The sequence below is a fragment of the Papaver somniferum genome, chromosome 7 (assembly GCF_003573695.1).
Source record: "Papaver somniferum cultivar HN1 chromosome 7, ASM357369v1, whole genome shotgun sequence".
NCBI classification, from domain to species: domain Eukaryota; kingdom Viridiplantae; phylum Streptophyta; class Magnoliopsida; order Ranunculales; family Papaveraceae; genus Papaver; species Papaver somniferum.
The window spans coordinates 51,165,997-51,193,897 of record NC_039364.1 but is presented as its reverse complement, the minus strand read 5'-3'; the positions used below and the strand labels follow the sequence as shown (position 1 = coordinate 51,193,897).

Genomic DNA, 27,901 nt, shown 5'->3' with positions numbered 1-27,901 from the left:
TATTGTCACCTTCATGGATTCATCAATCACCCGACAAGTAACTGCAATATTTTGAAGCACTTCTTCAAAGAGAAGGTTGATCTACACAAGATTCAACTGGGGACTGAAGGAGTACACATATCCTCTCCCAATCAATACCTCGACTCTCTGAACAACATATCAAAGAGGCAGTTCAATCCTTGGTCGAACGTGGATTGCTCTATCTGTCGAAGGAACAAAGGAGAGACATGTTCACATCACTGAACCACATCGTGTCAAAAAGTTCATTCCGGAAATACTTCTTGAGCCTCCAGCCACAGATCAAGAGATGTTCGACTGGGGACTGCTTACCACACTCAATCTCAGAAGAAACGAATTTGGAAGAACGTTGATCGATGCTGGCACCGCCATCAACAACATTCGACTGAAAATCATCGGATCCACAGGCATCACTCGAAAAGGAGCTAATCATGCTCCCATATCAATCAGAGATCTTGAAGGAACGCTCGGAAATACTTATGGCTACATCACTCTCAAGGTGGACATAAGCTTAACCTGGACAGGAACCAATTTTCACATAATCAGGATGATCCAAGAATATGACATGTTCTTCAGACGTGCGTGGATCCATGCTGACAAAGCGTCTTTGGTTGCACATCTCTCCAACGAAGAAATTTCTGATCCAGAAGATTTTACGGACACCCCATCATCAGAGCACTTGGAGGAATTTCGAACTTTGACGAGATTGAAGCAAGAACCTGCAAAAGATGCATACACATTCATCAAGAGGTTCCACACTCAGGCAAGTCTCACTCCTCCCGTGTCTACATCATTTATTTCATCACATGATATCCTAGCATGGGGACTTAATACTGCTAGCAACTCTGCAAGATGTTATGAATGGTAATTTCACCGCATTAATATTTTTACAAGTGGTTGAATCTGACATTTCTCCGAATCGAGCACTAGACGTTCATTGCTGAGATGATGTCCAAACACGGCAAAGAACACTTTGGGAGTTTCTACATGGCCTTGCAGGAGTGTCCATGTGTGCCACAAAATTAGAAAGCTCTGATTTCTTCACAAGTGTTGAATCCCACTGCTACAACAAAAGGAATGCTGAATCAACAGAAGATAGTCGGGCCCAGACGATCAAACCTAAGACATACTCAAGGGATATGAAGCTTCAACGCCCAAGCATCTAAGAAGCCTTCAAAATTGTACTCCCAACCAAAGAGTACACCTTCGATAATGGCGCCTCTGGCTTCAACACAAATATCTCGACACTGATTCAACACCAGCACGATCGGCACTACATTCGATAAGTCTTCATTATATCATTATAAGACTTCTGAAGCAGATGCAACATCATTCATGCATGAATGTCACCAACTCCTCCAATATATAATGGACAACTTGAGGTGATTCATGAAGCCTCATCAACGAGATTTATCTACATCACAGCCCCGCATGATTGAGGAACTTTCTCTCTCTCACCAATCACATCCATATGAAACTGCTGAGCTATCTACTACAACAATGTCGACTCACTGACAAAGCCAGTTCGTGGTAAAGTTTATGCTTTCAGGAGCATTCATGTTGAACTCTCAGTACACCTTCATCTTACGGACGCTCAACTCATCAACTAGTTCGTAAATGTAAAAGGCTCACTGGATGAAGGAGCAAGGATTATATCTATAATCATGGTTCTAGCCTTTTCGGTTTTTGGAGCAACTTCAACCACGGTATCAACATTAACAATAATCTCTAGAGGAACACCATCCATGATCTCAGCATCGACAAGGATCTCTGGAGCATAATCATTCATGGTCTCAGCACCAACAACGGTCTCAGGAGCAACATCCTCAGGGCTTCATCAACTAATCATTCTCCGAAGTGTTACACATGAAGCGGACTTCTCTAAGAACCAATGATTCATATCAAGATGTGCATACCTGATAACATGCTCACATGAAAGTATTCCCAAAGCTGGAACGTCTGGTGGGCATAACCCGAAGTCTTCCACAAGATGTTCTCATCACCTCTACAAATGAGATACAACACACTCCATGCCATGGGTTTGAAAAAACGTACCAATGGGTTAGGAATGAGAAAATGATTCCTTGACACATGCCAGCTGTAAATTTTCTGAAGGTCTCCTGGAAGTTTACTGTTTCGTCGATTTCGGATCCTAAACATGCTCGAAACTCAAAAATATTCTTTAATAAAGCTTGGAAATTTCCTGGGGATTGAGGATACATATGAAGATGTCGAAAATCTGACCCCAACGAGGATTCTATAGCGTTTTTACTAAAGGCTGAAGTCTGAAATTTCCTGGTGACGTATTCGGCAAAATTACTCGTTCGTTATTCACATGGGTTTTCATTCATTCACTCACAAATCAGAATTTCATACTTCTATGAAGAGGTCACATGAGATATACTTACTAGGGAGTCTCTAAACCGTTTGAGGGCTCGACAATGTTAGAATCTCCGTTGGCAACTATATTATCTTCATTCGGTTCGGGATTTCGGGAACTCTCCATATTCTCATATCCCAAAGAAGAGCACGCTTCATCACATAATGCTTATATACAATGATTTCTTCTTGGGCATCAACAACAATTATTATTATTTCATTCAAGGAGATGCCACATTCACCTGCACGAAAGGGTACTTACATCGACTTCTCCATCATGCTGGATTCATGAATTGTTTACCTGGGAACAAGTTGAAGACCGTCAATTGATGGAGAAAAAGTATGAAAAGAAGTACCCCTTGATCTCATGATCCTAATTGCACGGGCAAAGTCATGACACAAGGAGCGCTAACAACTCACCAAAGAAACGGCTGGGGACTACACGTCATTTGCTAACATCATGTAGTCCTTACTTCTGGGTTCTCCACTCCCGTAGACTTTCTTTCCATTTCCATGGAGTCTACATTGATCCAGGATCTCACTACACGATCATTCTATGGTAAAGCTAATGAAATAACCAGGAGTACAACTCAGTATAAAGGATCTCTCACCATCACCGAGAGGTTCCAGAAGTACCATTTCTTACACTATCTTTGGAAGTATCATTGGGAGTCAGTCATTCTCGCAAAGTGGATACTTCAGCACATCGTTCATACAAAGTGCAGGCTTCTACAGAACAATGAATCAATGGGATAAATTTGCTCACTTCAGAGTCTACAAAAATGGTAACCATCCAACTCTTACCTATTTACAATTTCACTAGCTATAGTGATTACAATCTCGAGAATTCGTTCGCTCCTTCAAACCTGAAAGGACGAACAAAATTCATTATTCAAAATCATGACTTGATTTTCATAAAACCATGAACAACCCACGTAAAATTTTACTGAGTGAACATCCACTGGTTTTTCAAAAATTGGACAGACGTCCATTCTACAATTGTAAAAACCCACAGACATTATTTCACCATGTATAATTGTTTAATTTCAACAGTTGTTCAAAATCAAAACTTGATTTTACAAAATACGTAAATATTGAACGTGAAACTCACGTAAATTTGAAAAATATATCTGTATATTTTTACTCCCTCACCCGAGCTTCTGTCTTTGAAGCGAGAGTATATTTTCAAAAATTTGTGAACGTTCACATATCAATAAAAAATTTCATGAAAGCTCATAGAAAAAATTTTATTAACAAAAAAAAAAAACTTTTCTCTCGTACGAGCATCCACCTTTGAAACGAGAGTTTATTCTACTTTGTGAAATCTCACATATTTAAAAATAAAACTTCGGTTTTTGTGAAATCTCAAAGACAAAGTTTTATATCATTAGACTCATGTCTATTTTGTTTGTTCCTTAAACTAACGAAAGAACGAGCATCTATTCCTAAAACTGGGATTTCCTTATCGGGCCCGGCCCACGAATCCTAACCGACCAAGGACTCGTCGTCCAAACCAGCGGTTCAGCACCAATTCATGGTCATCAAGTGATGCTCTAATCATGACATTGAAGCCTTCATCGAGTCGTGGTTTGCTCATGCTCTCTAAATCCGGTAACGTCTCAACTTACGACTAAGTTCAGTTATTGGTATTATTATTTATGGCCGGAAAATCACCATTTAATGCTGACTGAGGAACACAACTTTCCTCAGTAAGCAGGGGACTTAATGTAGATGGTGGATTTTCGACAAGGGCTAAAATCGTAAACTCATAATTATACGAAGCTCTGATCCAGCAATCAGACGTGAGTATTGAGACATGGGTCTCTCATCGAATTCTCAACAGAGAGTACTTTCTCTCAGAGTACATGTAGATATGTAGTCTCACGACTGGACGACGACATATCTCATGAATATTGAACACTTTCAGTGATTATTTCTATATAGTATCACGAGATGGACGGCTCCTAGACAGCTTGCTCTGCTAGTATAGAGCGATAACGTCTTCAGGAACAAACAACGAGTTTACCCTGACTATATAAAGGATATGACTTACCGACAAGCTTATATCGGGATAATTAATGCTCCTAGACAGCTGGCTCTGCTAGTATAGAGCCACAAAGTTAATTATTCCTAATTAAGATTAATTCTTCCGTGACATTCACTATTGAATTCCCAGAATAATCTATTATTGCTCCTATTCCATGGTCGAATCCACGACTGGTCCCATGGAGTGGCAATAAAAATTACTCTTATTCCATGGTCGAATCCACGACTGGTCCCATGGAATGGTAATAACAATTGTTCTGATTCTATAATCGAATCCATGGCTTGATCTCATAGAATAGCAATAACTATATTATCTCATTACTCCGATTTCATGATCGAATCCAAACTGGTCTCATAAATATTAATAGATAAATCTTAATTACTCTGATTCGATGGTCGAATCTACGATCCCATGGAATGGTAATGCTCACTTTATTATTCTGAATTCGTAGTCGAATCCTCAGTTGGTCCTATGAATTAATAATAAACATCTTATTACTCAGTTTTGTGAATTATTCTCCATTGAATTCCACAATTAGTAATAAATAACCAACAACCGGGCATCTGAGCTACCTCTAAGTAGGCCCCGATTCAAATGGTGAAAGTGTATTCAACGACGATACACTAACAGTCACCGCACGAACGAGTATTTAAAAATACAACGAAACGATGAACCTATGTAAAATAGGGAAGAAAATAATAAATAATTAAAAATATTGACCAAGGTGCTGGGAGCACGGACACACGACCGACCGACCGTGTCGCAGTCAATCCCGCGCCAGTTTTATATTTTTAATGCATTTTTATTATTTTCCATGATTTGATGAAAATTCCCTCATTTTATCAAATCTCCTTCGTCCCGAGGAAACTCCTCGGTTTCATGGTATTTTCATAAATTCGTAAAAAATAATATAAAATTAAGGAAAGAAGTGTGGGGCGTGACGATTGGCCAACCGGTGCCTTGGTCCCAGCCGGCCCCACACCTCACGGCTCCTTATTATTTTATTATTATTTCTCTAATTTCATGGAAACTCCTTGATTTCATGGTATTTTTGCACAAATCATCAAATAATAAAATAATGAAAACTTGTGGGACCGAGCCCCTAGTCGGACGATCGTGCCCTATCCGGTCCCACACGCCCCTTTGTTTTATTACTTTATTATTAGTTTTCCTTGAATTCATCAAATTCCTTGATTTCATGGTATTTCTCTCAAATTAGGAAAAATTCCCTCAATTCATCAAAAATACATGAAAAATACACAAAAATTAGGGAAACTCGTGGGACCGGGCCCAAGCCGGCCGACCATGCCTTCCATGGTCCCACACGCCCTTATTTTTATCATTTTAATATTCTTTGCTTCCTTCAACTCATGAAAACTCCTTCAATTCATGGAAACTCCCTAAATTCATCAAAATATTATAAAATTAAGGAAAAGGCACCACGGGACCATGGTCACGACCGGCCGACCATGCCTTGACCACGGCGGTCCCACGCCTCCTCATTCCTTATTTTATGATTATTTTCTATCATCTCATGAAGTTTCCCTCGTTTCAGCAAAACCCTAATTTTGGCATATTTTCTCGAATGGACGCTCAATTGCACGCCAGAAAATATCAAAATTCTCAAGACTGAGACGCGGACGCCTTGGGGACGCGAGCACGTTATCTTGACCGACCAAGATTAGCTCTTTGGCTCACGGAAGCCGGTCCCATCAATTTTCATAGTTTTGACCTAATTTGCACAATTGCACGTATTAGGTCCAAAACTCTTCCAAACACTTTGGATTTTCATGAAGTGATCATCAGGCGGTCACGTGACTACCCAGGGCCGGTTTCATGACCCCATGGTCGGTCCCTCACTCTGTCATAATTAATTAGGTTTTCTCACCTAAGGCTCAGACGAGCATTTTCGAATAATTGATTAAACCAGCATTTAATCATTCTTTCACCAACAAATCGTCAACTCTTCAGGAGTTCTTTGTATTTGCTCACGTGAGCATATGGACACTACATGGTTGATCCATGGTCCCACGTAGTCGCTCCCTCATTCGTCCCATGGTTAAACTTCTGACGAACCATGAATTGATAATCAATTGATCAAATTAGGGTTTCTGAATCCAAGGATCATCATTCCAGATTCCAACCTTAATAATTTTACGACGACCTCATGGTCATTAATCTTATTAATTATGCTCGGTTCAATAACCAGTACTTTAATTAATATTTTGGTCACGCTGCCAATAATCCATCAGATGAGCAACACTTGCTCAGATGATAAATATTTTCTCAAACCAAGGAATATTGGTTCAACAATCAATATTCAACGATCCATCGAATGAGCAATACTTGCTCACTTCATCGTAAGAACTATACCTCTGTCTCATGAAATGTTCAATTCATGAGTTTCAGAACATCATGTTCAACTCAGCAACTACATGGACTCATCGTCCCATCAAACCACGAAGTCATCAATTGACTAACAAACCACGAGACGTCAATCGTGTCACTTGGGGGGATATCACTTAGGGTTTTGGTCTGGAGGTCTACGGCACGTGTGTTCAAACACACGATGAAATGTGAGAAAGTCGTGCAATCAGTTGAAGGAATTCACGAGGTAGTGAGTGGAAAATCAACCAAGTCTCCACTTCCCCACTCTTTGATTCATCAACTGTCACACTTCATGTGATCATGGTGTCTACAATTCCAGCAATATAAATAAGTCTCTGAATCATGATTGAAAGATATACGAAGAGAACATCATCAATCTCACGTCTCATCGACAACACGAGATCATCAACTTATCAATTGAGCAACTACTCTCAATTGAGCAATTTCAATCATTCAGAGCTTATCATATTCAGAATTCACACACCCACAATCTTTGATTACCATTGATTCCACACATTTCTCAGCTTCCCTCCTACAGATCAACCCATCTCCCTCTTTGTGACCGAATTTACTCTGGAACGATCATTGTCTTGATTTAGGCCGGAGTACTACAGATTGATCTCTCGAATCTAAAGCACCCCCTTTGCAGCGGTGCATCTGTGTGAGGTTCAAAATTTCGCTCGGTTCGAGGAGTCTCCTCCGTACGGTCGTCTCCTCAACTCCTTAAAAACCAGAAAATCGTTTTTCCCCATCTACATCTTCGTGTGGCCACTGAACATGCCTCTAGCTTGGAGTCTAGGGTAGAGATGTTAGAGAGGGAGCTACATCAAGCTAGTTCTTATCATGGTCCTGAGGTTACTAATTATATACAACATCTCGTTCGAGAGAGAGACGATGCTAGGGCCGAAGCCCATGCTCTTAGCAATGCTTTGACTGCTTCTCGTGCTGACGTTGCCCGTATAGTCGAGTCTGAGAGGAATCTCGATATGAACATGTATAGGCTTAATAAAGGGATAGAGAAAATGAATGATGAAGTTAACCACCTTCGTCACCATGACTCTATGAAGCAGGTAGAGTTAGACGAGGGTCAATATGCTCTCTCAAATCTTCAGTTGGATTATAAGAAAATATCCAATGAGTTCGATTTTCTCGCTGAAGTCCGCGACGATGTTGTTTATGATTTAGAGGCAACTTCGGCTAGAGTAGGAGGTATATGTTTATTTTTTGGTGTGTAAATTCTATCTTTAATTCCTTATACGCTGCGTTTATTCCTTGTATAGAGCTCGAGGGACAGCTTCTTGCTACAAATACAAAGCTTAAAGAGGCTCAATCTTCCCTAGTGCATAAGGAGAGTTAGACATCGTATATTACAAAGGTTTAGCTGGTTCTCGTGACGAAGATGCGACGGAGGAAGCTAAGGAAGTGGCTCGGTTGACTGCTTTATTGTCCCAATCTGAGCTTCGGGCTACTGTTATCGTTCACAAGGCTCGCTGTCAGTTGGCCGAGGAGGTCAACAAGGTCTTGACACGGGTCGAGCAAGGCCTCTTAAGGGATCATAATATTTTCAAGAACTATCCCCGTCGCTACATGCCCGAACCTATGACTTTCTCCTCTGGTCCTTCTTCGGGTGGGAGCGTTCCTTCGTCTCACAAGAAGAATCCCACTGATCATGTTGAGTCATCTAGGGGAAAATAGGTTTCTTTATTTGGGAAGTTGATCTTTATTGATTATTTGGCTTCGGGCCATTTTTTTGGATATAATATTGTTTTCTTGTGTTTTTCCCGATCTTGTAATCAACTTTCATGAAATAGATCAACGCTTTTTGGTATATTTACAATTTTCTTCCTACCTGCAACATTTGGTCAGTTAATATATTAGATGCTTAATAAGATTTCAAATGATAAAAGTGTTTGGTTGCGATGCCAAAGGTGTGCACCTTCGTGATCATCTTGGGACCTATACTCCGCTGGCTAATCCTGGGCCAGAGGATTCCCAGACGGTGGGGGTCGAGGCAGCGTTCCCGGATATGTGGTGAGTTATTGAAATATTTACAAACACCCATTCCGCTGAACCGCTACCTTAGAGTTGGTTGGGTATCTCTTTCTGCTGGATGTCTCCCCCATGGTTTTACACTTATAAACACTTATAGGGGGGTCCTGAGAGATTGTAAGTGAATACTTTCCCCAATGGATAGATTTTTCAAAAAGTTGGATCGTTTTGATTGATAGATTGAGGGATGCTACTCCTCGTCCAGAGATAGAAACATGTCGAGCGAGTACGCTGCTATCTTCTTCCGGTACTCTTCACGCAGGTGCAGGGCTGCGCTGCATTATGGGTAATATGGTTTGAGATATTTAGCATTCCAAGGGTGTCTGAGGATTTCTCCTTTGAGGTTACGCAGGTAGTATGCCCCGTTTCCTGCGATGTCATGTATAAAAAATGGTCCTCCCCACGTTGGTGCTAGTTTACCCCACTTCTTCTCTCGCTGGTATTGGGGTATAGTTCTCAGCACATACTGCCCTTCTACAAAATTTCTAAGCTTAACCTTTTTATTGTACTCCCTTGCTAACTTTTGCTGGTAGTTTTCCATCCTTTGTAACACTGCATCCCTTCTTTCCTCCAAGTCATCTAGCCTTTCCAACATCATGTCCGTGGTGAGGTTCTTTTCCCATGCCTCGGTCTTCGTTGTTGGCATAAGGATTTCCATTGGTATGACCGCTTCGGCCCCGTAGGTAAGAAGAAATGGAGATTCACCGGTGGCGTACCGACGCGTGGTTTGGTATGCCCATAAGACGTTGTGTAGTTGTTCGCACAAGCGTTTTTTGTGTTCGTACAATTTCTTCTTGAGGATGAGGGCGATAGTTTTATTTGTGGCTTCGGCCTGTCCGTTGCTCTGGGGATAGATTGGTGTTGATTTGTTCTTCCTGATTTTGAAAGTATCGAAAAGCATGTCTATGTTTTTTCCTTGTAATTGCTTGCCATTGTCGGATACGATTTCCGCTGGGATACTGAACCTGCAGATGATATTTTGGAAGATGAAAGTGAATACGTCTGAGTCACGGATTCTAGCCAGAGCCTTGGCCTCCACCCACTTGCTGAATTAGTCCGTGGCTACGATTAAGAATCTTCTTTTCCCTGACCCTTCGATCAGGGGTCTGACAATGTCTATTACCCATTTGGAGAAGGGCCAGGGGCTATCTACAGAATTTAACTTTGTTGCGGGAGCATGGATCCTTCTGGAAAACCGTTGACATTCTTCACATCTTCTGGCCATCCTAGCTGCATCTCTTATCATATGCGGCCAGTAATACCCTGCATTTTTGCTAACGATCTCATTCCGCTATGATTCCCTGCATCGCTATAATGTATTTCTTTTAGAATGAGGTGCCCCTCTTGTCTTGACATGCATCGTAGTAATGGCCCGAGGAAAGATTTTTTATATAAGATCCCGTCGCGGAGGTCATATCTCCCTGCCTTGGCTTGTATCTTCCTGGCTAGTTTCAGGTCTGCAGGTAGAGTACCTTCTTGAAGGTAAAGATGAATCTCAGATCTCTAATCTTTTTCCTTGGTAAAATCCTCATCCTCATTTGCTTTCGTTACGATGTCATATTCCATGAAATCGTCGGCAATATCCTCCCCTATATCATCCTCAGCAATGTCCTCCCCAACATTGTCCTTGCAGTGTGTGGCGAGGGATTGCTGAGGGATGATGGAAGGTTCGTACACCCTGGATGCTTTGATATATTTCACGCTCTCATCTTTTAACATAGATGAAATGTATGACAAGGCATCGGCATGCCTGAATTCCTTTCTGCATAGGTGCCGAAATTTGATGTTCGGTATCTGGGCTACCAGTGTATGGACTAACGCCATATACTTTGAAAGGGTTTCGTCGTAGACATTGTATTCTAACCCGATTTTTCGTATGACCAGATGTGAGTCACTTGTCAAGCGTACCTCGGTTAAGCCCATTTCTATTATTAAACGAAGAGCGTGTACCACGGCCTCGTATTCGACGATGTTGTTGGTATGCCCCTTGAACTCTAGTCTCAGCGCATAGACGATCCTTTCTCCGGTGGGGGTGGTGATTACGATGCCTATGACAGCACCTTCCCGAATTCTGGACCCGACTACGAAGACTTCCCATTGCCTTTGGTTTGTAGGTTCCAGAATATCGAAAGGGTCTTTTCCATCTTCGGTTTCTGGCATGCGTTGGACTTCCTCGTCATTGTCCAGAGGTAAGTCCGCTAGGAAATCTGCCAAAACTTGAGATTTCTGGGAATGTTGAATCTCATGGATTATGTTAAATTGGTCGAGATGTGTGTTCCATTTTGCTATCCTCCCAACTTTCCCAGTGCTTTTGAGAATAGCCTCTAACGGTGCTTTGCAGGGGACACGAACATAATGAGTCAAGAAATAGGTTCTCAACTTCTGAGTTTCCCATATTAGTGCCAAAATGAGCTGCTCGATCTTCGTGTAATTCCGTTCCGCCGGGTTAAGTGTCTTGCTGACATAGTAAATTGGTTGATCAATCTTCGTATTGGTTTTAACCAGCACTGCGCTGACCGCATCATCGGTTGCAGCTATATAAAGAGCCAATACTTCGTTAGGATCCGACTTCTGGAGAATGGGGATTGTTTCCAAGTACTCCTTAATTTGTTGGAAAGCTATCTCACATTCAGTGGTCCACTCGAATTTGCATCCCTTCTTGAGGATGTTGAAAAAGGGTTTGCATCTATCTGATGATCTTGAGATAAACCTCCCTAGCGCTGCTAGGTATCCATTGAGTTTTTGGACTTCTTTCAAGTTCTTCAAGGATGGCATTTCTACGATGGCTTGGATTTTGGCAAGATCGACCTCGATGCCCCTTTTAGTTACTAGGTATCCAAGGAATTTCCCTGAAGTAACACCAAACGTACACTTCTCCGGGTTTACTTTCATGTTGTGCTTCCTCATAGCCTCAAAAATATCTCTCAAATCCTGGTGATGATCCGCGCGCAGCTTACTTTTGACCAGCATATCATCTACGTAGACCTCCAGCGTATTCCCTATCCACGGTTTGAAGATAGCGTCGACCATCCTCTGATATGTTGCCCCCGCATTTCTCGGTCCCAAGTTCATTCTTGTGTAACAATAGAGGTCGTGAGGGGTGTAGAATGTTGTGTGTTGTTGGTCTTCTTCCGCCAGGAAAACCTGGTTGTATCCTGAGTAACCGTCCATGAAGGACAGTTCTTCGTATCCTTCCACAGCCTCGACCAGTTGGTCGATGCTAGGGAGTGGATAATTGTCCTTAGGGAAGGCCTTGTTGAGGTTGTTGAAGTCGATGCAAATTCTCACCCCTCCATTTTTCTTTGGCACGATGACCATGTTCGAAATCCACGTGGGGTATTTCACCTCCTTGATGAATCCTGTTTTTAGCAACTTGTTGAGTTCCTTCTCAATGGGATGATGATACTCTGGAGCTATCTTGTGTACCTTCTGTCTGAAAGGAGTTGTGCCTGGTTTTATACGGAGCTCATGTTGAATTATCTTCGGATATATTCCCGGCATGTCTCCTAATTTCCACGCGAAGACATCCGCGTACTCTATGAGTAGTTTGGTTAGGTCTAGCTCTCTTTCCTTGCTCATTAAAGTTCCTATCTTGATCATTTTCGGATCTTTCTCTGTCCCTATGTTGATTTCCTTTAGCGGGTTCTAAAGATGTAAATGTAGGCTTCGGTTCCCTTAGGAGAGGGACGTTCTTTAATTGCTATTTGGTAGGCTCCTCTGTCGTCTTGGCCGCTGAGGTACTTGCCTCAGCGCATTGGACGTCTCCCCCCTTCGTCAGGCTTTTTTCTGCGATTCCTTCGAGGTACAAATCAATGGCTTTTTCTTTGGCAGCTTCCTTGTTCCGGCTTCTGCGGGATTTTCGTTGCTCATTTAGCTCATTATTGAGCTGGTTTTGCATAGCTTGGCATTCCCGAGCAGTGACCTGGTCACCCTTGATATCCATTATCCCTTCGGGTGATGGGAATCGAAGACACTGGTGATAAGTTGATGCTATCCCCTTGAGCTTGTGTACCCATATTCGTCCGATGATAGCATTGTAGGGGGGAGGAGCGTCTACCACGCTGAAACGGGTGTCTATCTTCATCGGTCCTGCATTTATTTGTAGAACAATGTCCCCCAATGGTTTCGTAGGAGCCCCGTTGAATCCATAAATTGTGTGGTACGGAGATATCAGCTGCTCGTCGTCTAGCTCCATTCGTTTGAACGTATCATAGAACAAGACGTTGACTGAACTTCCTTCGTCAATGAGGATCTTCTTGATGTTGCACCCTGCTATGGGAAGTGTGAGGATCAAAGGATCATTCTGATCCTCCATGTCTTCCTCCACATCATCTGCCTCAAAAGTGATTGGTGCATCCATCCATTGCTCGTGATCGTCTATATCTACCCCATCGATCTTGTACAGCTCGCAGTAGTCTTCGAATTGCTTTCTCAGCCTTTTTCCAATCTGTGCTGTTAACCATGGTCCAGCGGCTTCCGAACACGAAATGGTGTTTAGTGTTCGATTGCCTTCAGGCAGTTGAACTTGTTTGCTTCGTTTCGACCTGTCATATGCTTCTTCCTTCCTTATGTATTGCTTCAGTTCTCCGTTGTCGATAAGCTTTTGGACCATTATCTTCAAGTTCTTGCACTTCTCGGTTGGGTGCCCATTGAAACAGTGGTAGTCGCAGTATTCCTTCGATTTTTCGGTCTTGGGGGTTGCTTTCCTTTTGACCATGGCCATTCCAAGTTTTCTCGACACTTAATTTCTTTTAAGATTCGAGCGTAACTTATGTTTAGCTTCGTGTAGACTTGATCTTCGAATCTTCGATCATCGTTTCGAGGACCTTCTCTTCTTCCTCTCCTATCTTAGTATGGGCGTTCGATTGATGAACTTCTTTTCGATCCGCTGGCTTGCTCTATGGAGTTAGTTCGATGAGATCTTTGAGCATGGACCCTCGGATTTTCTCGTTGGATTTCTTCCAACCTGGCGTGTTTTTCGATGATTACTCGAAGATCCCCTTCCGTCGTGGGTACGCTCCCATGAATCTCCACAAACAACGGGCTCATCCTGTCTAAACCCCGCTTGTAGAAATTAATGCTGACCACTGGGTCCACATTCCCTATAGCCTGGCATATCTTATGCCATCTATCCGTGTATTCCCTGGTCGTCTCCTTGTATATGATGGCTAATGAGAATAACTTGTCCATCCCAGCGTGGACAGCCTTGTTATACATGTAAGTTCTTAAAAACTTTTCAGTGAGTTGCTCATACGATCTGATGGAGTTGGGAGGTAGGTTATCAAACCAGGACAGAGTCGATCCCTTCAAGCTTGAAGGGAAATATCTACAGAGGACCACGTCGTCCTGATCCCATCGGACCAACATACGGTTATAATACCGAAGATGGGCCGCGGGATCACTGGATCCATCGTAGCATTCAAATGCTGGGATCGAACATTTCTTGGGGATTTCAGCTTTGGCTAAGCTTGGGACTAGAGGAGTAGTATTAGCTTCTCTCATGACTTCCTCTAATCTTCCACCTCCTTGCCTGTCCTTCAGCTGCTTGATCTCTTCCATCATTTCAGCGCGAAGATCTTCCATCGCATGGTGATGGCCGGCTATTGCTGCGGATTGCCCTGGTCTTCGATCATTACTATCGAAGTAATCCGAGTCTTCGGGAATATATTCTTGGTCTGACGATCGGTTTACCCTGATGTGTCCTCGGTTCAAGGGCTCGGGATTGGCTTCGTTTGTTACGACCATTCTTCGATCGTGATTTGGCTCTGGTGCTTTTGAATTAGCTTCGTCATGTTGGTTCGCCATCTTATCTTTGAGCTCCTGGTTTTCTCTAGCCAGTAATGCCACTACTTCTGCGTATGTTCTCTGATTCTTCTTTAGTTCTTCGAGCTCTGCCATCAATTAGGAGGAATGATTCGATCCTTGATTTGGTGTCCCGACCTGTCCCTGCCCTCCAACCGCCATGGTTCGACCTTCGTCGATTGTATGGATTTGGGGGGCAGGGGGATCGGTATCCCTCATCGGTGGCTCTCCTTGTGTTACGATGGGTCGATTCATCGTTAGCAATGGCTGAGTGGTTGGAATGGTATGGTTTTGATCATTTGTCTGCGGCATTCCGAAGGCTGCCAGGTGCATTGTTGATTCTGCGAACCCTTCACGTTTCTCATGAACGCGTGATCCCATTGCTAGATTGGTCTTATCAGCCTGTGCCACAAGGGCTTTGACCGCTGCCGCTGCTATCGTGTTGGCGTTCATTGGTGAGGTGATCTCAGCTGTGTCCACCTTATGGGTCGTTGTCTTTGCCTTCTCACCCTTCTGCTTACTGCGGGTCACAACTGGTGTGGTCCTCAGCGTTTCTTTTGATGGGGCATTTCCTTTTCCTACCTCTTTGACTTTTTCCATGTCAGATTCCTGCAAAAGACGATAAGCAGTCGAGGGAAAAGGGGACCGCAATGGTTTTGTTAGCATAGTTAAACTTAAGTGCGGGCGATCACGACACCGAAGGTACGAAAAAGATATTCCAGCTATTACTCCCCTCTTCAGAGGTATTGGATTTTCTTGATTCCTTCGATCCATCGTGAAGCTCTCAGAATAACACGAGGGAGTTTTAAATGTGTTCTAACATCCTAATACGACAGATCTACGATTTTAAACGATAATGGTTGGCAGATCTGTTTGTTTTAAACAGCAAAGGTACCAGATCTGCGGTTTCAACACTCAAAGTCGACAGATTCGGTATTTTAAAAGGACAGATGGCAGATCAGTTACCTTAAAACAGAGAAGACAAATCCTAGGAAACAGATCTGCTGTTTTTACAAGTACGTAAACGAAGTTTGTAGAAGAATCAGCGTAAAACTCTTATGGAAAAATTTGTGTAAAATTCTTGTAGAAGAATCAGCGTAAAACTCTTATGGAAAAATCAGTATAAAATTCTTGTAGAAGAATCAGCGTAAAACTCTTATGGAAAAATCAGTGTAAAATTCTTGTAGAAGAATCAGCGTAAAACTCTTATAGAATTGCTAAGGCCTTTAAAGGCGGCCATAACGAAGTTAGAATAAACCGTCTGAGATACTATTTCACGAGGAATAGTATCAAAGGCTCAAAAATCACAGGAAAGATAAATCTTTTACCGGGACAAAGTCCCTGTTTTTAGCGCCAGATTGTGAACTCATAAATCACGAAGGCATCCACGTGTCCACAAACAATGTTCGCATTCATAAATGAAAGACGTTATACACAATATGACGGTTATAAATAGCATAAACACGATGACTCATCGACTCAGAGTCTTCGGACTCGTCATTGTCTAGTCGAGATTAAGTTAGAGCAATCATCCCACGGGGTTATGAAGCATGACTGATCCAGATATAAGTAATAAAATGTAAATACGATGCTGAAATGTAAATCACACAGAGACTTACGTGGTTCAGCACTAAGGCCTACATCCACGGGGTGTTGAGTTTCACTATGTATTGAAGGGTTACATATGAAGTCGAATGACTTTAAGTGAAATACGATAATGGAGGAAATGGAAATCATACTTACTCTTCCTATTTCTCTCTCCCAGTTCTCTCTTCACTCTTACAGATTGGTCGCCCCCTTCTCTCGGAGGAGGAGGGTATTTATAGGGAAAATATGCGGGGTCTCTTGTCAGAGACCGTTGAAATCTTATCTTCTTGTTCTCTGTGCCAAACCCGTTGGTGTCTTCGTTCCGAACCGATGTCCCCAACGACTGTTGTTGATACCGCTGGATCAATGCCTTCTCTTGCTTAGATATATTGACACATACCCTATGGTTAGGGCATTTAATGTGGGTGGTTGGGTCGTCTGCGTGCGACAGTCAGCTGTCTGCAGGTCCCATCACACCCATGTCAGTATGTTTAACCCCTACCGTCGATTTTTGAGTTATCCTTGAGAATGGGTAAAGTAACGTTTAGGGCATCCTTCCCTACTTCTCGGTGGTTCGTAATTTCAGTGCCCCTTGATATAGTGGTCCGCATGCCTTCCACGTGTAGATCTTTGGACACGTGTCGAGAGATGGATTATGTGCATACAACACGCGTGTGCTTGCTGCTCCCAACAGCACAGCATCTGATGCTATCGTCCAGCTTCCCCTACCATCGTCTTTAGCTGCTGATGGACTGTCTTTGTCGCCTACTACAATCTGTCAGCAATCATCGCCTACTTCAGCTGACTCTACTACTACCGTAGCTGCACAATCATTCCGTACAACAACTCCAGAAGTTCAAAGGTCATTTCCTACGGAAGCTCAACAGTCCCTGCAACAATCATTCCCTGCAACAACTCCAGAAGTTCAAAGGTCATTTCCTACGGAAGCTCAACAGTCCCTTCCTACTGTAGATACTCGTTTTGGTACCACCTACAGTAGACGCTTACCTGTCCATTCTTGTGAGATTCCAGTTGCAGTTCCTATTACTCTTGCTCACCACCAGGATGTTAGTACTCCGGTATCAGTCCCAGTTGCTGACCACCAAGATGATTCTACTGTCGTACCAACACGGCAAATTTTGCCGGACCAATCTGTTGTACCTATCAGGCCACCAACTAGGAATGATCATTCCATGGTTACTAGGGGAAAGGATGGTATTTTTAAACCAAAAGCTCTCTTAGCTTCGAAATATGCCACAATTACTGATGCCTTTTTTGAGCCGATTTGTTATTCACAGGCAAAACAAGATCCTAAATGGCGTAAGTCTATGGATGATCAATATAATTCTCTTATTCAGAATGACACTTGGTCTTATGTTAAACGTACTCCGGATATGAATGTGGTCGGATGTAAGTGGGTGTTTCGTGTCAAGCGTCTTGCTGATGGCACTATTGAACGACGCAAGTCTCGTCTCGTAGCACAAGGCTTTCATCAACGTGAAGGGAAAGACTATGGAGAAACTTTCAGTCCGGTAATTAAGCCTTGTACCATTCGTGTTGTTCTTACTTTGGCCCTTACTTCTGCCTGGCCTATTCACCAGCTTGATATACAGAATGTGTTTCTCAATGGTTTTCTTACGGAAGAGGTTTATATGAAGCAACCTCCTGGTTATACTGATCCAAATTATCCGGATCATGTCTGTCAGTTGCATAAATCGTTGTATGGTCTCAAACAGGCACCAAGGGCATGGTACACTCGGCTTAGTGTGTTTCTACAACAGCTTGGTTTTGTTACTTCTCGAGCGGATTCTTCCTTGTTTATTCGTCGTTCACATAATGATGTTACTTATCTTCTAGTGTATGTTGACGACATTATATTAACAGGATCCTCTTCTTCTTATTTACAACACCTTATTGATATTCTTGACAAAGAATTTGCGCTCAAAAATCTCGGTGAGTTGTCTCTTTTTCTCGTTGTTGAAGTTACTCGAACAAATGATGGTTTGTTTCTCTCTCAGCGTCGGTATATAGAGGATTTATTAGAACGTGCCAACATGCAAGGGGCTAAGCCTGTGAGTACTCCATTTACTAATTCTACTGAGCTCAATCCTCAAGGTGGAGTTCCTCTAAAAAAATCCTACTGAATATCGAAGTCTTGTTGGGGGTTTTCAATACTTGTTAATCACATGCCCTGAACTCGCTTTCTCAGTTAATAAAGTATGTCAACTTATGCAACATCCTACTGACAAGCATCTTCTTCTTGTTAACCGGACCCTGCGCTATCTGCAAGGTACTTCTTCTTATGGTCTTACTCTTCGGCCCTCTTCTTCCTTGCAACTCAGTTTTCAAGCCTATGCGGATGCTGATTGGGCTGGTGATCCAACCGATAGACGTTCTACTAGTGGATATTGTGTTTACGTAGGATCGAATATTATTTCTTGGAGTGCTAGAAAACACAAAACAGTCTCTAAATCAAGTACCGAAGCTGAATATCGAGGACTTTCCATTGCTACTACTGAGCTCATGTGGATTGAGTCTTTACTCAAAGAACTTCAAATTCCAGTTTGCACTCCTCCTGTTTTGTGGTGTGATAATCTTGGTGCTACATATCTTACTATGAATCATATCTTCCATGGTCGTACCAAAAATATTGAAATCGATTATCATTTTGTTCGTGAAAGAGTTCAACGTGGTTAGCTAATTGTTCGTTTTGTTTGCTCAAAGGATCAGACTGCCGACGTCTTTACTAAACGTCTTTCAAGAGATCGTTTCTCTTTTCTACGATCTAAGTTTATTGTTTCTAACCACCCGCGTAGATCGAGGGAGGATGTTAGAGTTTAGGAAACTGAGTCTTTGTTTCCTATTGTAATTGTGTTTTCTGTTTATAGTTTTTAGTCACAATAGGTATGTCTTGTATGTCACGTATACGGCAAGTGTAATAGGTTTCTGGTTTTCCTATTCGTCAAGTTTTGTAAACATATAAATATACAATCTCTTCTCTGGTTCTCTCACGTTTGAGAAACCTATCCAATTCTAAACCCGTTTGAAACCAAAATCGAAAGAATTAGAAACCTTGTCAAAACAAATGTGAATATCAACTCTCACCAACAAATTAATATAATCTTGATTATGAAGTTATTTGCTATGCTTGCACAACATTGCAAGGATATCAAATATTATTAACAATGTTTTTCAAGCTAAGTTAATGTATATTGTGGATACGGTGAGTATATATCGGTATTTTGCACCATGTTTGTTTTGATAGGTTATGGTTCAGAAGTTGAACCGAATCATTTGAAAGAAAGTGGTGTTGAGATATACTCACATCACTAGGATTTTCGGTGATTATTAGTTTATTCCCATATTGTTTAGACAATCTAAGATCCTACGGTTTATAATCCTTAGGGCCTCTCCACTCATTGCCAATTGGTTTTTAGTTGGATGCCCGTATTCTAACATGGTATCAGAGCAGGATAGTTATGACGAGTCATTTGACCGCGCCTTGACTCCGCGTCACCCGATTTATTGTCCACGTGTTAGACCCAACGAGGCTACACGTGAGGGGGCGTGTTGAGATTATTAGTTTAGTCCCACATTGTTTGGGAAATCTAAGATCCTGCGGTTTATAATCCTTAGGGCCTCTCCACTCATTGCCAATTGGTTTTGAGTTGGATGCCCGTATTCTAACAATATAGTATCAATAGTTTATTTCGGGTAGAACTATCTTGTTAAAGATGTCGTACTTCTGAAATGAGAAAGAATCTAGTTTCCGCCTATCTTGTTATTAACAAGATTGGGATTACAAATTTGTTGAATTTGATCATTGTACTACTACAAATGATGTGTTATGGATGAAACTAATGTTTGAATCTAACATTAGAATTTTATCATAACATGATATGAAATTTGAATGTTTGCAACATGACGAGTATGAGCGTGTTATGTGTTCCTCTAAACTTTATAAATTTTGAATAACATGTATGTAATCTTACCCAACTTGCAATGATACTAAATGAAATAAAATGTTTGAGAATCTTACAAATATTTGCTTGATGCTTCTAGTATCTTGATATCAAATATGATCGTTTGAGCAGTGGATTGCCAATGTTGTCTTCAAGAAAATTGTTTGAATTTTTATCCTCTATATTGTGTAAAACGTTTTGGATTTAGATCATTGGTTCATTATCTTTTCACAATTTTTTGAACTTTGTGTATTGTTTTGAAATTCTTGTTTGAGTCAAAAAATAGTGGGGGTTCCATATTGTATGATTTAACAGCTTTGATTTAAAAATAGAGGAACTAGAAAAATGAAGATGAACAATCCTAGAAAAGCATATTTATAGTGAGACTAAAATTTAGTCATGAATATTTTGTTGCTTACAGTTAGAAAGATAACTTCTCATAAAAAGTAACTTTGTTCTTCAAAAAGTTAATCTTTGGAAAAATAAATTCATGAGCCTATTGTTTTTAGACAAGCAAACAGAAAATAGTTGACACTTGCATTAATGTCGCTAAATTAACTCACATGCTAGTTTTGTTGATGTTGTTTTTACGATGTATGATTTGTTATAGTCATAAGTAGAAATATATACTTTTGTGTAAGTTAAAGATGAGAATCTATGTAAACCAAGCATGGAAAACTGTGTAGTTTCTACAATAAAAAAAAAGCATATAAGTTAGATGGGTTATCATTTATATTCTGAAAACAACTTCAAAACAATAAAAAAAATGTTTACTTGATTCATTCAAAAGATTTCAGAATTGATGAAAGTGAAATGCACAATACTCTTTGTTTTGTATGCATAAGTGATTTGTTGAATGTTTATTCTAACTTATCAGATGAAAATGAAATCGAGAACATGCTTAGTTTACTATTTGACATGAAAGACTTGAGTGAAGATGGTGTATGTTTTTGAAATGAATTTTTTCTTTCTTTGGATCGATTTCATTTCAATGAAAATAGAATTTTAAAAAGAGATAGAAATATATATAGTCTGACTGTAAATAATTTTTCACTCATTTGGTTTAGTGTTAATACTTTTGAGATTGTGTGTGATTCCACTAGACATGAGTATGGTAGCTCAGTATGTTTCTTTGCTACGTGATTGACTATATATACGTAAATTTTTTTTGTAGTGGTGGTTTAATATATTACTTCCGTAGTGGGGGTTTTATATTCAGATTTACTAATCCTAGAATGAAAATTTGGTACAATTTTGAGAAGGTTATGAGGTGTTTCAAACACACTTTATACCTAAAAATACACTATCTAAATGGTTACCGCAATCCTTTAAGGATATTGTGAAGCTGATTGGACATCCTTTCAGATGAATCCTTTAAGGGATAAAGCGATTCGATCCTCTAATAGACAGAGGAATAGACATTTAAATCCAAAGTGATAGTACCGCGGCTATTGCATGAATTGAGAACGTAACGACAACTATAAGAGTTGATTTAACGAGAATATGGATTATATAGTGTCTGAAAAGAGTTTTCATTAGTCCTTTGATGAAATAATTGATAAGAAGATGTGAATACATCTTAGGGATGAGGTTGATGCCCATTGAGATTGAGTCATCTGTGATGGATACCCAACCTAGAAATAGGTTCAAAGGGACTAGACGAAGTCATAGATGATAGCATCATTGAGATTGAGTTATTTATGATGTAGTTACCAACCTATAACTCAAGATCTCAAAAGTAGGTTCAAAAGGGTAACCCTTACCGGTGGATTTAGATCCCAAAATATAGGTTTAAATGGGACACCAAGTCATAGATAATATAGAGATGCGAGAATCACGATTTTGAAGAATTCATTCTACTGCATGATATCCTGAAGCGAGTAGAGGTTGAGTTTAGTTTTTAATTTTTAAACTATTAATGATGTTTATATTTCTATTTAGAGTGGGGTACTTTCAGGAGTACTTTTGATAAACTCACCTATATGAATGTGAAAGTGTGACCGATTTCTATGAGAATATGGGCAGTTCTCTAGATCATTCATTAAACTGGGATACAAGTACAGGGTCGTAATGTGTTGTCTTTAGACTTTACACTAGTATAGTCATGTGTGTTAAACAATCTTTTTATCTCCTAGAGTTCAAGACTTATGTTCACTCTACGGTCAGATTTTAAGAGAGCATATTAACACTATGTAGAGGTTCAAGTCGCGAGACACATTTGCTTATGCACAACTCTATACGTTCTTGCTCAATGTTTTGAAAATATAAGTGGGGGACTGTTGCGAATATATATTTAAAACATAAATTTATTTTCAATTAAAATATTTTTGGTAACAATAAAGTTTTTCTTAAATGAAAACTAATTTTTGTTATAATTGATTTTGACCGATTCATACTTTGTTGAGTTAATGGTGTTAATTGCACTTTAATAATTTCTCATCAAACTCTATTGAAACCTTGACTGGAAAAATCATATTTTTTATAAAAAGAATTTTAAGAGTTGTTGAAACATTTTTCTCTTGTGTGAGAGCTTTTCATTTTATGTCTTTTGAGCTTTAAAAAAAATGAATTTTTATGAGAAAGAAAAACAAGTATGCGATCATCCTTGGTTTTTCTAAAAGAGTTTCTGAGAAAGAATGAAGTGTAGAAGTTTCACATCCTCTCACGGTACAAGAGTGATTGTGTAAGAGATTGATATAGGCTGTTTTATCCTAGGGATGACGCGACATTGAAGAACTGCTTGCACAATCTTGGGCAGAGCCGCGAAACGTCTTAAAGAAAGCGACCTAGTCCGCGACTCAGCCATAATATTGTTTTGTTTGGTTTTTTGTGATTGTTTTGCAGGCATAACTCAACAATTGTTCCAACAGTCCCTCTCTAATTTAGTTGATTAGATAAAGTAGTATTATACATAAAGTGAAGCAAGAAAACCTACCTCTATCGTTTTGGTCATAAAAACTTTTAATCACCATGCCCTTCTCGATATATTTTTCCCTATAAACAGAACACGATAAAATAATGTAAAACACCTTCAAAACTGGTAATCACTGATTCTAAATACTACCATCAACGTGAGCGACTCGAAAAATGTTATTCATACTCCATTTTCCCAGTACTGGCAAACAAAGGCTGAGATTGCACATATGATGCCAACTTTGCCACACTATCCACCCTTGTGTTTATGGGGGTTTAATCAATAAATACTTTTGTAGATTTGTATAGATTTAAAAAGAGTCGTGAACAATAACAACTTTTGGAGAGTTCTACAAAGTTGGAAAAATACTTGCAGGGTTTTGTAGAGTTGGCCTAATTCTTGTAGAGATTTATAGGGTTCTAAAAAGTTGTGAAAACAATATTTCTAGAGAATTGTATAACAACCAAACATGACAAATCCACAAAACTAGAGATCTGTAGAGTTCTATAAAATTTATCCTACCAGAAACAATTCTTGAAAAACGTTGATTGCAAATTATATTGAGCGACAATCATAATTTGAAACACTTTAGCCATCAATGAAAGTTTTCGTTTCAGCAAATAACAAAATAATATATATATATATATGCATTTAGGACATCATTAAAAAAATTAAAAAAAAAAATGAAAGAGAGAAATGGATCTAGAGTATACGTGCAAGCGCTTGCATCAACTTGAAATACAATAAAATAATAAATAAATAAAAAAGATAATAAATGAAGTTTTAAATTTTTGTAGAAGTCTCCCAAAATCTTTCATATTTTGCAAGACTTTCTCTTAGGCAAATATACACATAAATGTCATTCAAAGTCTTTAAATTCTGTTGTTTATAACGAGTAACACAAACTTTGAACGAGATTTTACAAGTATATAACGAGTAACATATATTTACAAGGAGTTTTCGAAAGTAAACAATCAGTAATACAATACTTTGGAAATCTATTAAAGTCTCTTGAAATCACAAAAAGTATTTATTGAGTAAACCCGCTTGGTTAGTACAAATGGGCATATGAGTAGCACAATTTGAAACATAATAAGAATTTAAATAACTTGCAAAATCAAATAAACAAACTCACTTGTAATGTTCATTTTTAAAGAGGAAAAACCTCATTTGGTTGTTAAGAAGGAGATGCATAAGTCTATTATAAACAGACGGCTTTGTGGCTTTCAATTCATTAAGTACAACTACAATATCGATTACACGATTCTCAAGTAAACCAATCTGAAATATAAAAAATCCAATACAAAATCAAACAAAAACTATAAAAATTAAATGTAAAAAAAAAAAAACAAATATATAAACACAGACTAACCTGTTTGACAAAAATATTGCCATCAGGAATTAGAAGTCTTTTGCATGGGTTTAAACGAGCTACTCTCGGATCACATAGGCATGATTCACAAATTGAAACTCCACAGCATACCTGTTTATTTTCATCCTAATAAAGAAAACAGCACAAAAAATATATACAGTAAAACCTCTCCGGATAAACTCCATATAAGAATAAAAATTTACGGTCCCGATTTGTGCCAGTTATATTTAAGAATAAACTCCATATTGGAATAAGTCGTAATTTTTTTGGTCTCGTCTTAAGGAACCTACCTCCATATAAAAATAATTGACATCATAATATAAATATGTAGCACTTGTCATACATCTAAGTTTAAGATGAAGATATTCCTGTAACCATATTACAAGTTGTTTTTGCTTCAAAATGGATTTTTTGTTTTTTTTTGTGCACAACTTAATACGAATATCTTCATACTCATTTGATCTCATTTGTCAATATTCGATGTGATAATTGTGATGTATGTGAATTGTTTCACTACAAAGTTTGTATATACATAATATAAATAAAAAAAATCCTCATTTAAATAGTTTTTGTTTATACTTAGATACATTTTAGTGTTTCCTATGCATATGCATGAATATGCCCAAATACACATATGAAAAAAAAAATTTAGTATGTTCAAGTCAGACATCCATATAAGAATAGCCTCCATATAAGAATATTTTTTTTGTGGTCCCTAGGATATTCTTATACAGAGGTTATACTGTATATCAAATTAAACAACAACCGAAATACGCTTCAAACATATGAATAAAAAAAATAACGAATTAGGGTTAGAGTGGGGATTGAAGAGCTATAATCAGTCAAACCTTATCATCCTTTTCTTCTTGTTTTTCTTTTTGCGGTTTTATTTCTTCTTGTTGTTCTTCTTGCTGTTTTTGTGCTTCTTTCTTTTTTTCTTTTGTATTTGAATTTTTAGCGGAACTCTTTGACATTTTCTTCTACTTCTGCAACTAATGTCTAATTGGAACCCTAGATAAGAAATAAAAATATTGGATCTAGGATTTCTGTTGTAGAGATTAAACAAGATATGGTGGTGGTGGTGCTCAGCAAAGAGGAGGAGAAACCTAGGGTTTCTGATCTAAGAATAATAAAGTAGGCGGTGGCATAAGTGAGATGGTGGTGGCTGAGTTAACGGCAGAAGAAGAACAAGAGAGAGAAAGACACGAAGAGAAAAAAGAGTGAAGGGAAGGACATGGGATGTGTTAGGTTAAAAAATATCTTTAAAAAAATTCAGAAATGGGTGAAAATGCAAGGCTGCTAATAGGGGGTACCAAATTATTTGGGAGTGTACCGAAACTCATAAAAGACACAACATCCATTGCCTTTTGGTTGGTACACCCCCAAGCAATTTGGTACCCCCTATTAGCAATCTTGTGAAAATGCAGCGAGTAAATACAACCAACAATAAAATTTAAATACTACTTTGTATACCTTATTATTTTATGTGAGTAATTAAAACCCCCACTAATCTTCTTCATTAGTTCTTCTTCCAACTTATTTATTTGTGATTGTATTAAAAAACGATAGATTCATAATTTCTACATATTACACCCATATAATCTAATGACTAAAAATGTAAAACTCGTCCCGACTTTCAAGGGTAATTTCCTTGTTTTCTTAAAAGGGTATTTTTGTCTCTTTGTGAAAAGTTAATTTTGTAATTTTAAAAATATTAAATTGTACTTTTATGCTTACATAGACATGTTTTCAATTATTAAATTTATTGCTTATTAGTTCATGTGATAATTAGATATAATAAGATTATTGCCTAAGAAGAATACACATAGTTCGATTTGATTGCTAGCTAATTTGAGAGGATTTTAAATATTGATATGCATTATGTCTTTACAAAGATTAGTGTGTTTGAGAGAAAGTCTAGAGAACTTGTGATTTTTTTCATTGATTTAGTTTGGAATTTGTTTGTTGAATATGGATGATTGGTGTTGATTGATGATTTGTGGGTTTGTTTCTTCTTTTCTATTCTTGTTTGTGTTATTTTTGTTTAATTCTTTGTTTGGAGATGGGGACTAGGGTTTCCCCAGAGATTGGTAAGTGGTCGGATTTGTTGATTTCCAGTCACGATAAAGTTGTTCATGAACCCCTGTTATTTTCTTCGCCATCAATGGTGGAGGGGGAAAGGTTAATGATATTCTCTGATGAAGAAATTGAAAAGGATGTGAAAGGTTGTCAGGGCTTGGTTGTATGGTGTTTTGTTGGTAAGAGATTACCATTTTAGATGGTGAAGAATATTGTGAAACGAATTTGGAAGCTTAAAGGGGATCTTAACATGACCCTTTATGGAGATAAGATTTTTGTGTTTGAGTTTGCTTCTTCTGAAGATAGAGCTGCTGCTTTAGATCATGGATGTTTTTTTATTGCAGATCAGTTGTTTGTAGTAAGGCCTTGGACTCTGCTAATTGAACAAGAGTTAGCAGATTTAAGACTATTCTTGTTTGGTTAAAATTGAGGGGTGTTCCTCTTCACTTGTGGAATTCAAGAGGCTTAGGCAAATTGGCTAGTTTTGTTGGTGTACCTTTAATGATGGACAAACATACTGCTACTAGGTCTAGAATGTTTTATGATAGGGTGTGCATGGAGATGGCAGTGGATTCATATTTTCCTTCACAAATTGATGCCTTGGTTGGCAAAGTAAGGATTAAAATGCATGTTGAATATAGCTGGAAGCCCCCAAAATGTCTTCACTGTGGTGTATTTGGTCATACTCAAGATAAATGTGTTGATGTTGCTGTTGCAGCTGCAGAAGAGGTGATTGTTGAGACTAGTTTAGTCCCAGGGAAAAAAGCTTTTGAAACTGATGGTTGGGTTATTAAATCTCTTAAGAGGGGTAGGGGTAATAATTCCTCAAAGAATGAAGGGATTTGTGTTGGTAATGGTGATGGCGCTTCAAGTAGTGGTACAGGAAGTGTGAGGGAGATTCCCGTTAGTGTTAAAAATAAATTCCAGCAGTTAATAGTAGGAGAAGGTGGTGAGAGAATGGAGGTTGAGCCAGTATAGAAGGCTACTGTGTTGGAAGGTCAGAGTGTAGCAGGAAAAGTTTCATAAGTGCAGAGCATGGATATTCTTATTCCTGAAAGGGGTGATAAAGGAAATAGTGGAGAGAAGGTTTCTGGGTTTGTTCTACATCAGGTAGAGATCATTGATGAAGGTCCGAAGGATAGTGAGTCTGGGGGAGCTAGAGCCTATTTTTTGTCTAAAACTGATGGTTCCTCAAAGACAAATTTGAGTGTGAAGTGAACAGAAAAGAAGCCTGCAAAGGTGAAGAAACCTAACTTTAATATTTTTTTCATGATTAAGGTAGGATGTTGGAATTTAAGGGGTTT

At 39.3% G+C, this 27,901-nt stretch overlaps 1 protein-coding gene across 1 annotated transcript; it reads right to left on the bottom strand.

Moving 5' to 3' along the window:
- Window positions 1-12,581: 12,581 nt before the first annotated feature.
- LOC113294629 lies at window positions 12,582-13,604 on the bottom strand. The gene has a single exon (XM_026543013.1). It carries the CDS (start codon window positions 13,602-13,604, stop codon window positions 12,582-12,584), a length of 1,023 nt encoding a protein of 340 aa, XP_026398798.1.
- Between the last annotated feature and the right edge of the window lie 14,297 nt (window positions 13,605-27,901).

Excerpts from the sequence above, each read along its gene's own strand:
- LOC113294629 (XM_026543013.1), bottom strand. The coding sequence starts at position 13,604 with ATGGCCATGGTCAAAAGGAAAGCAACCCCCAAGACCGAAAAATCGAAG.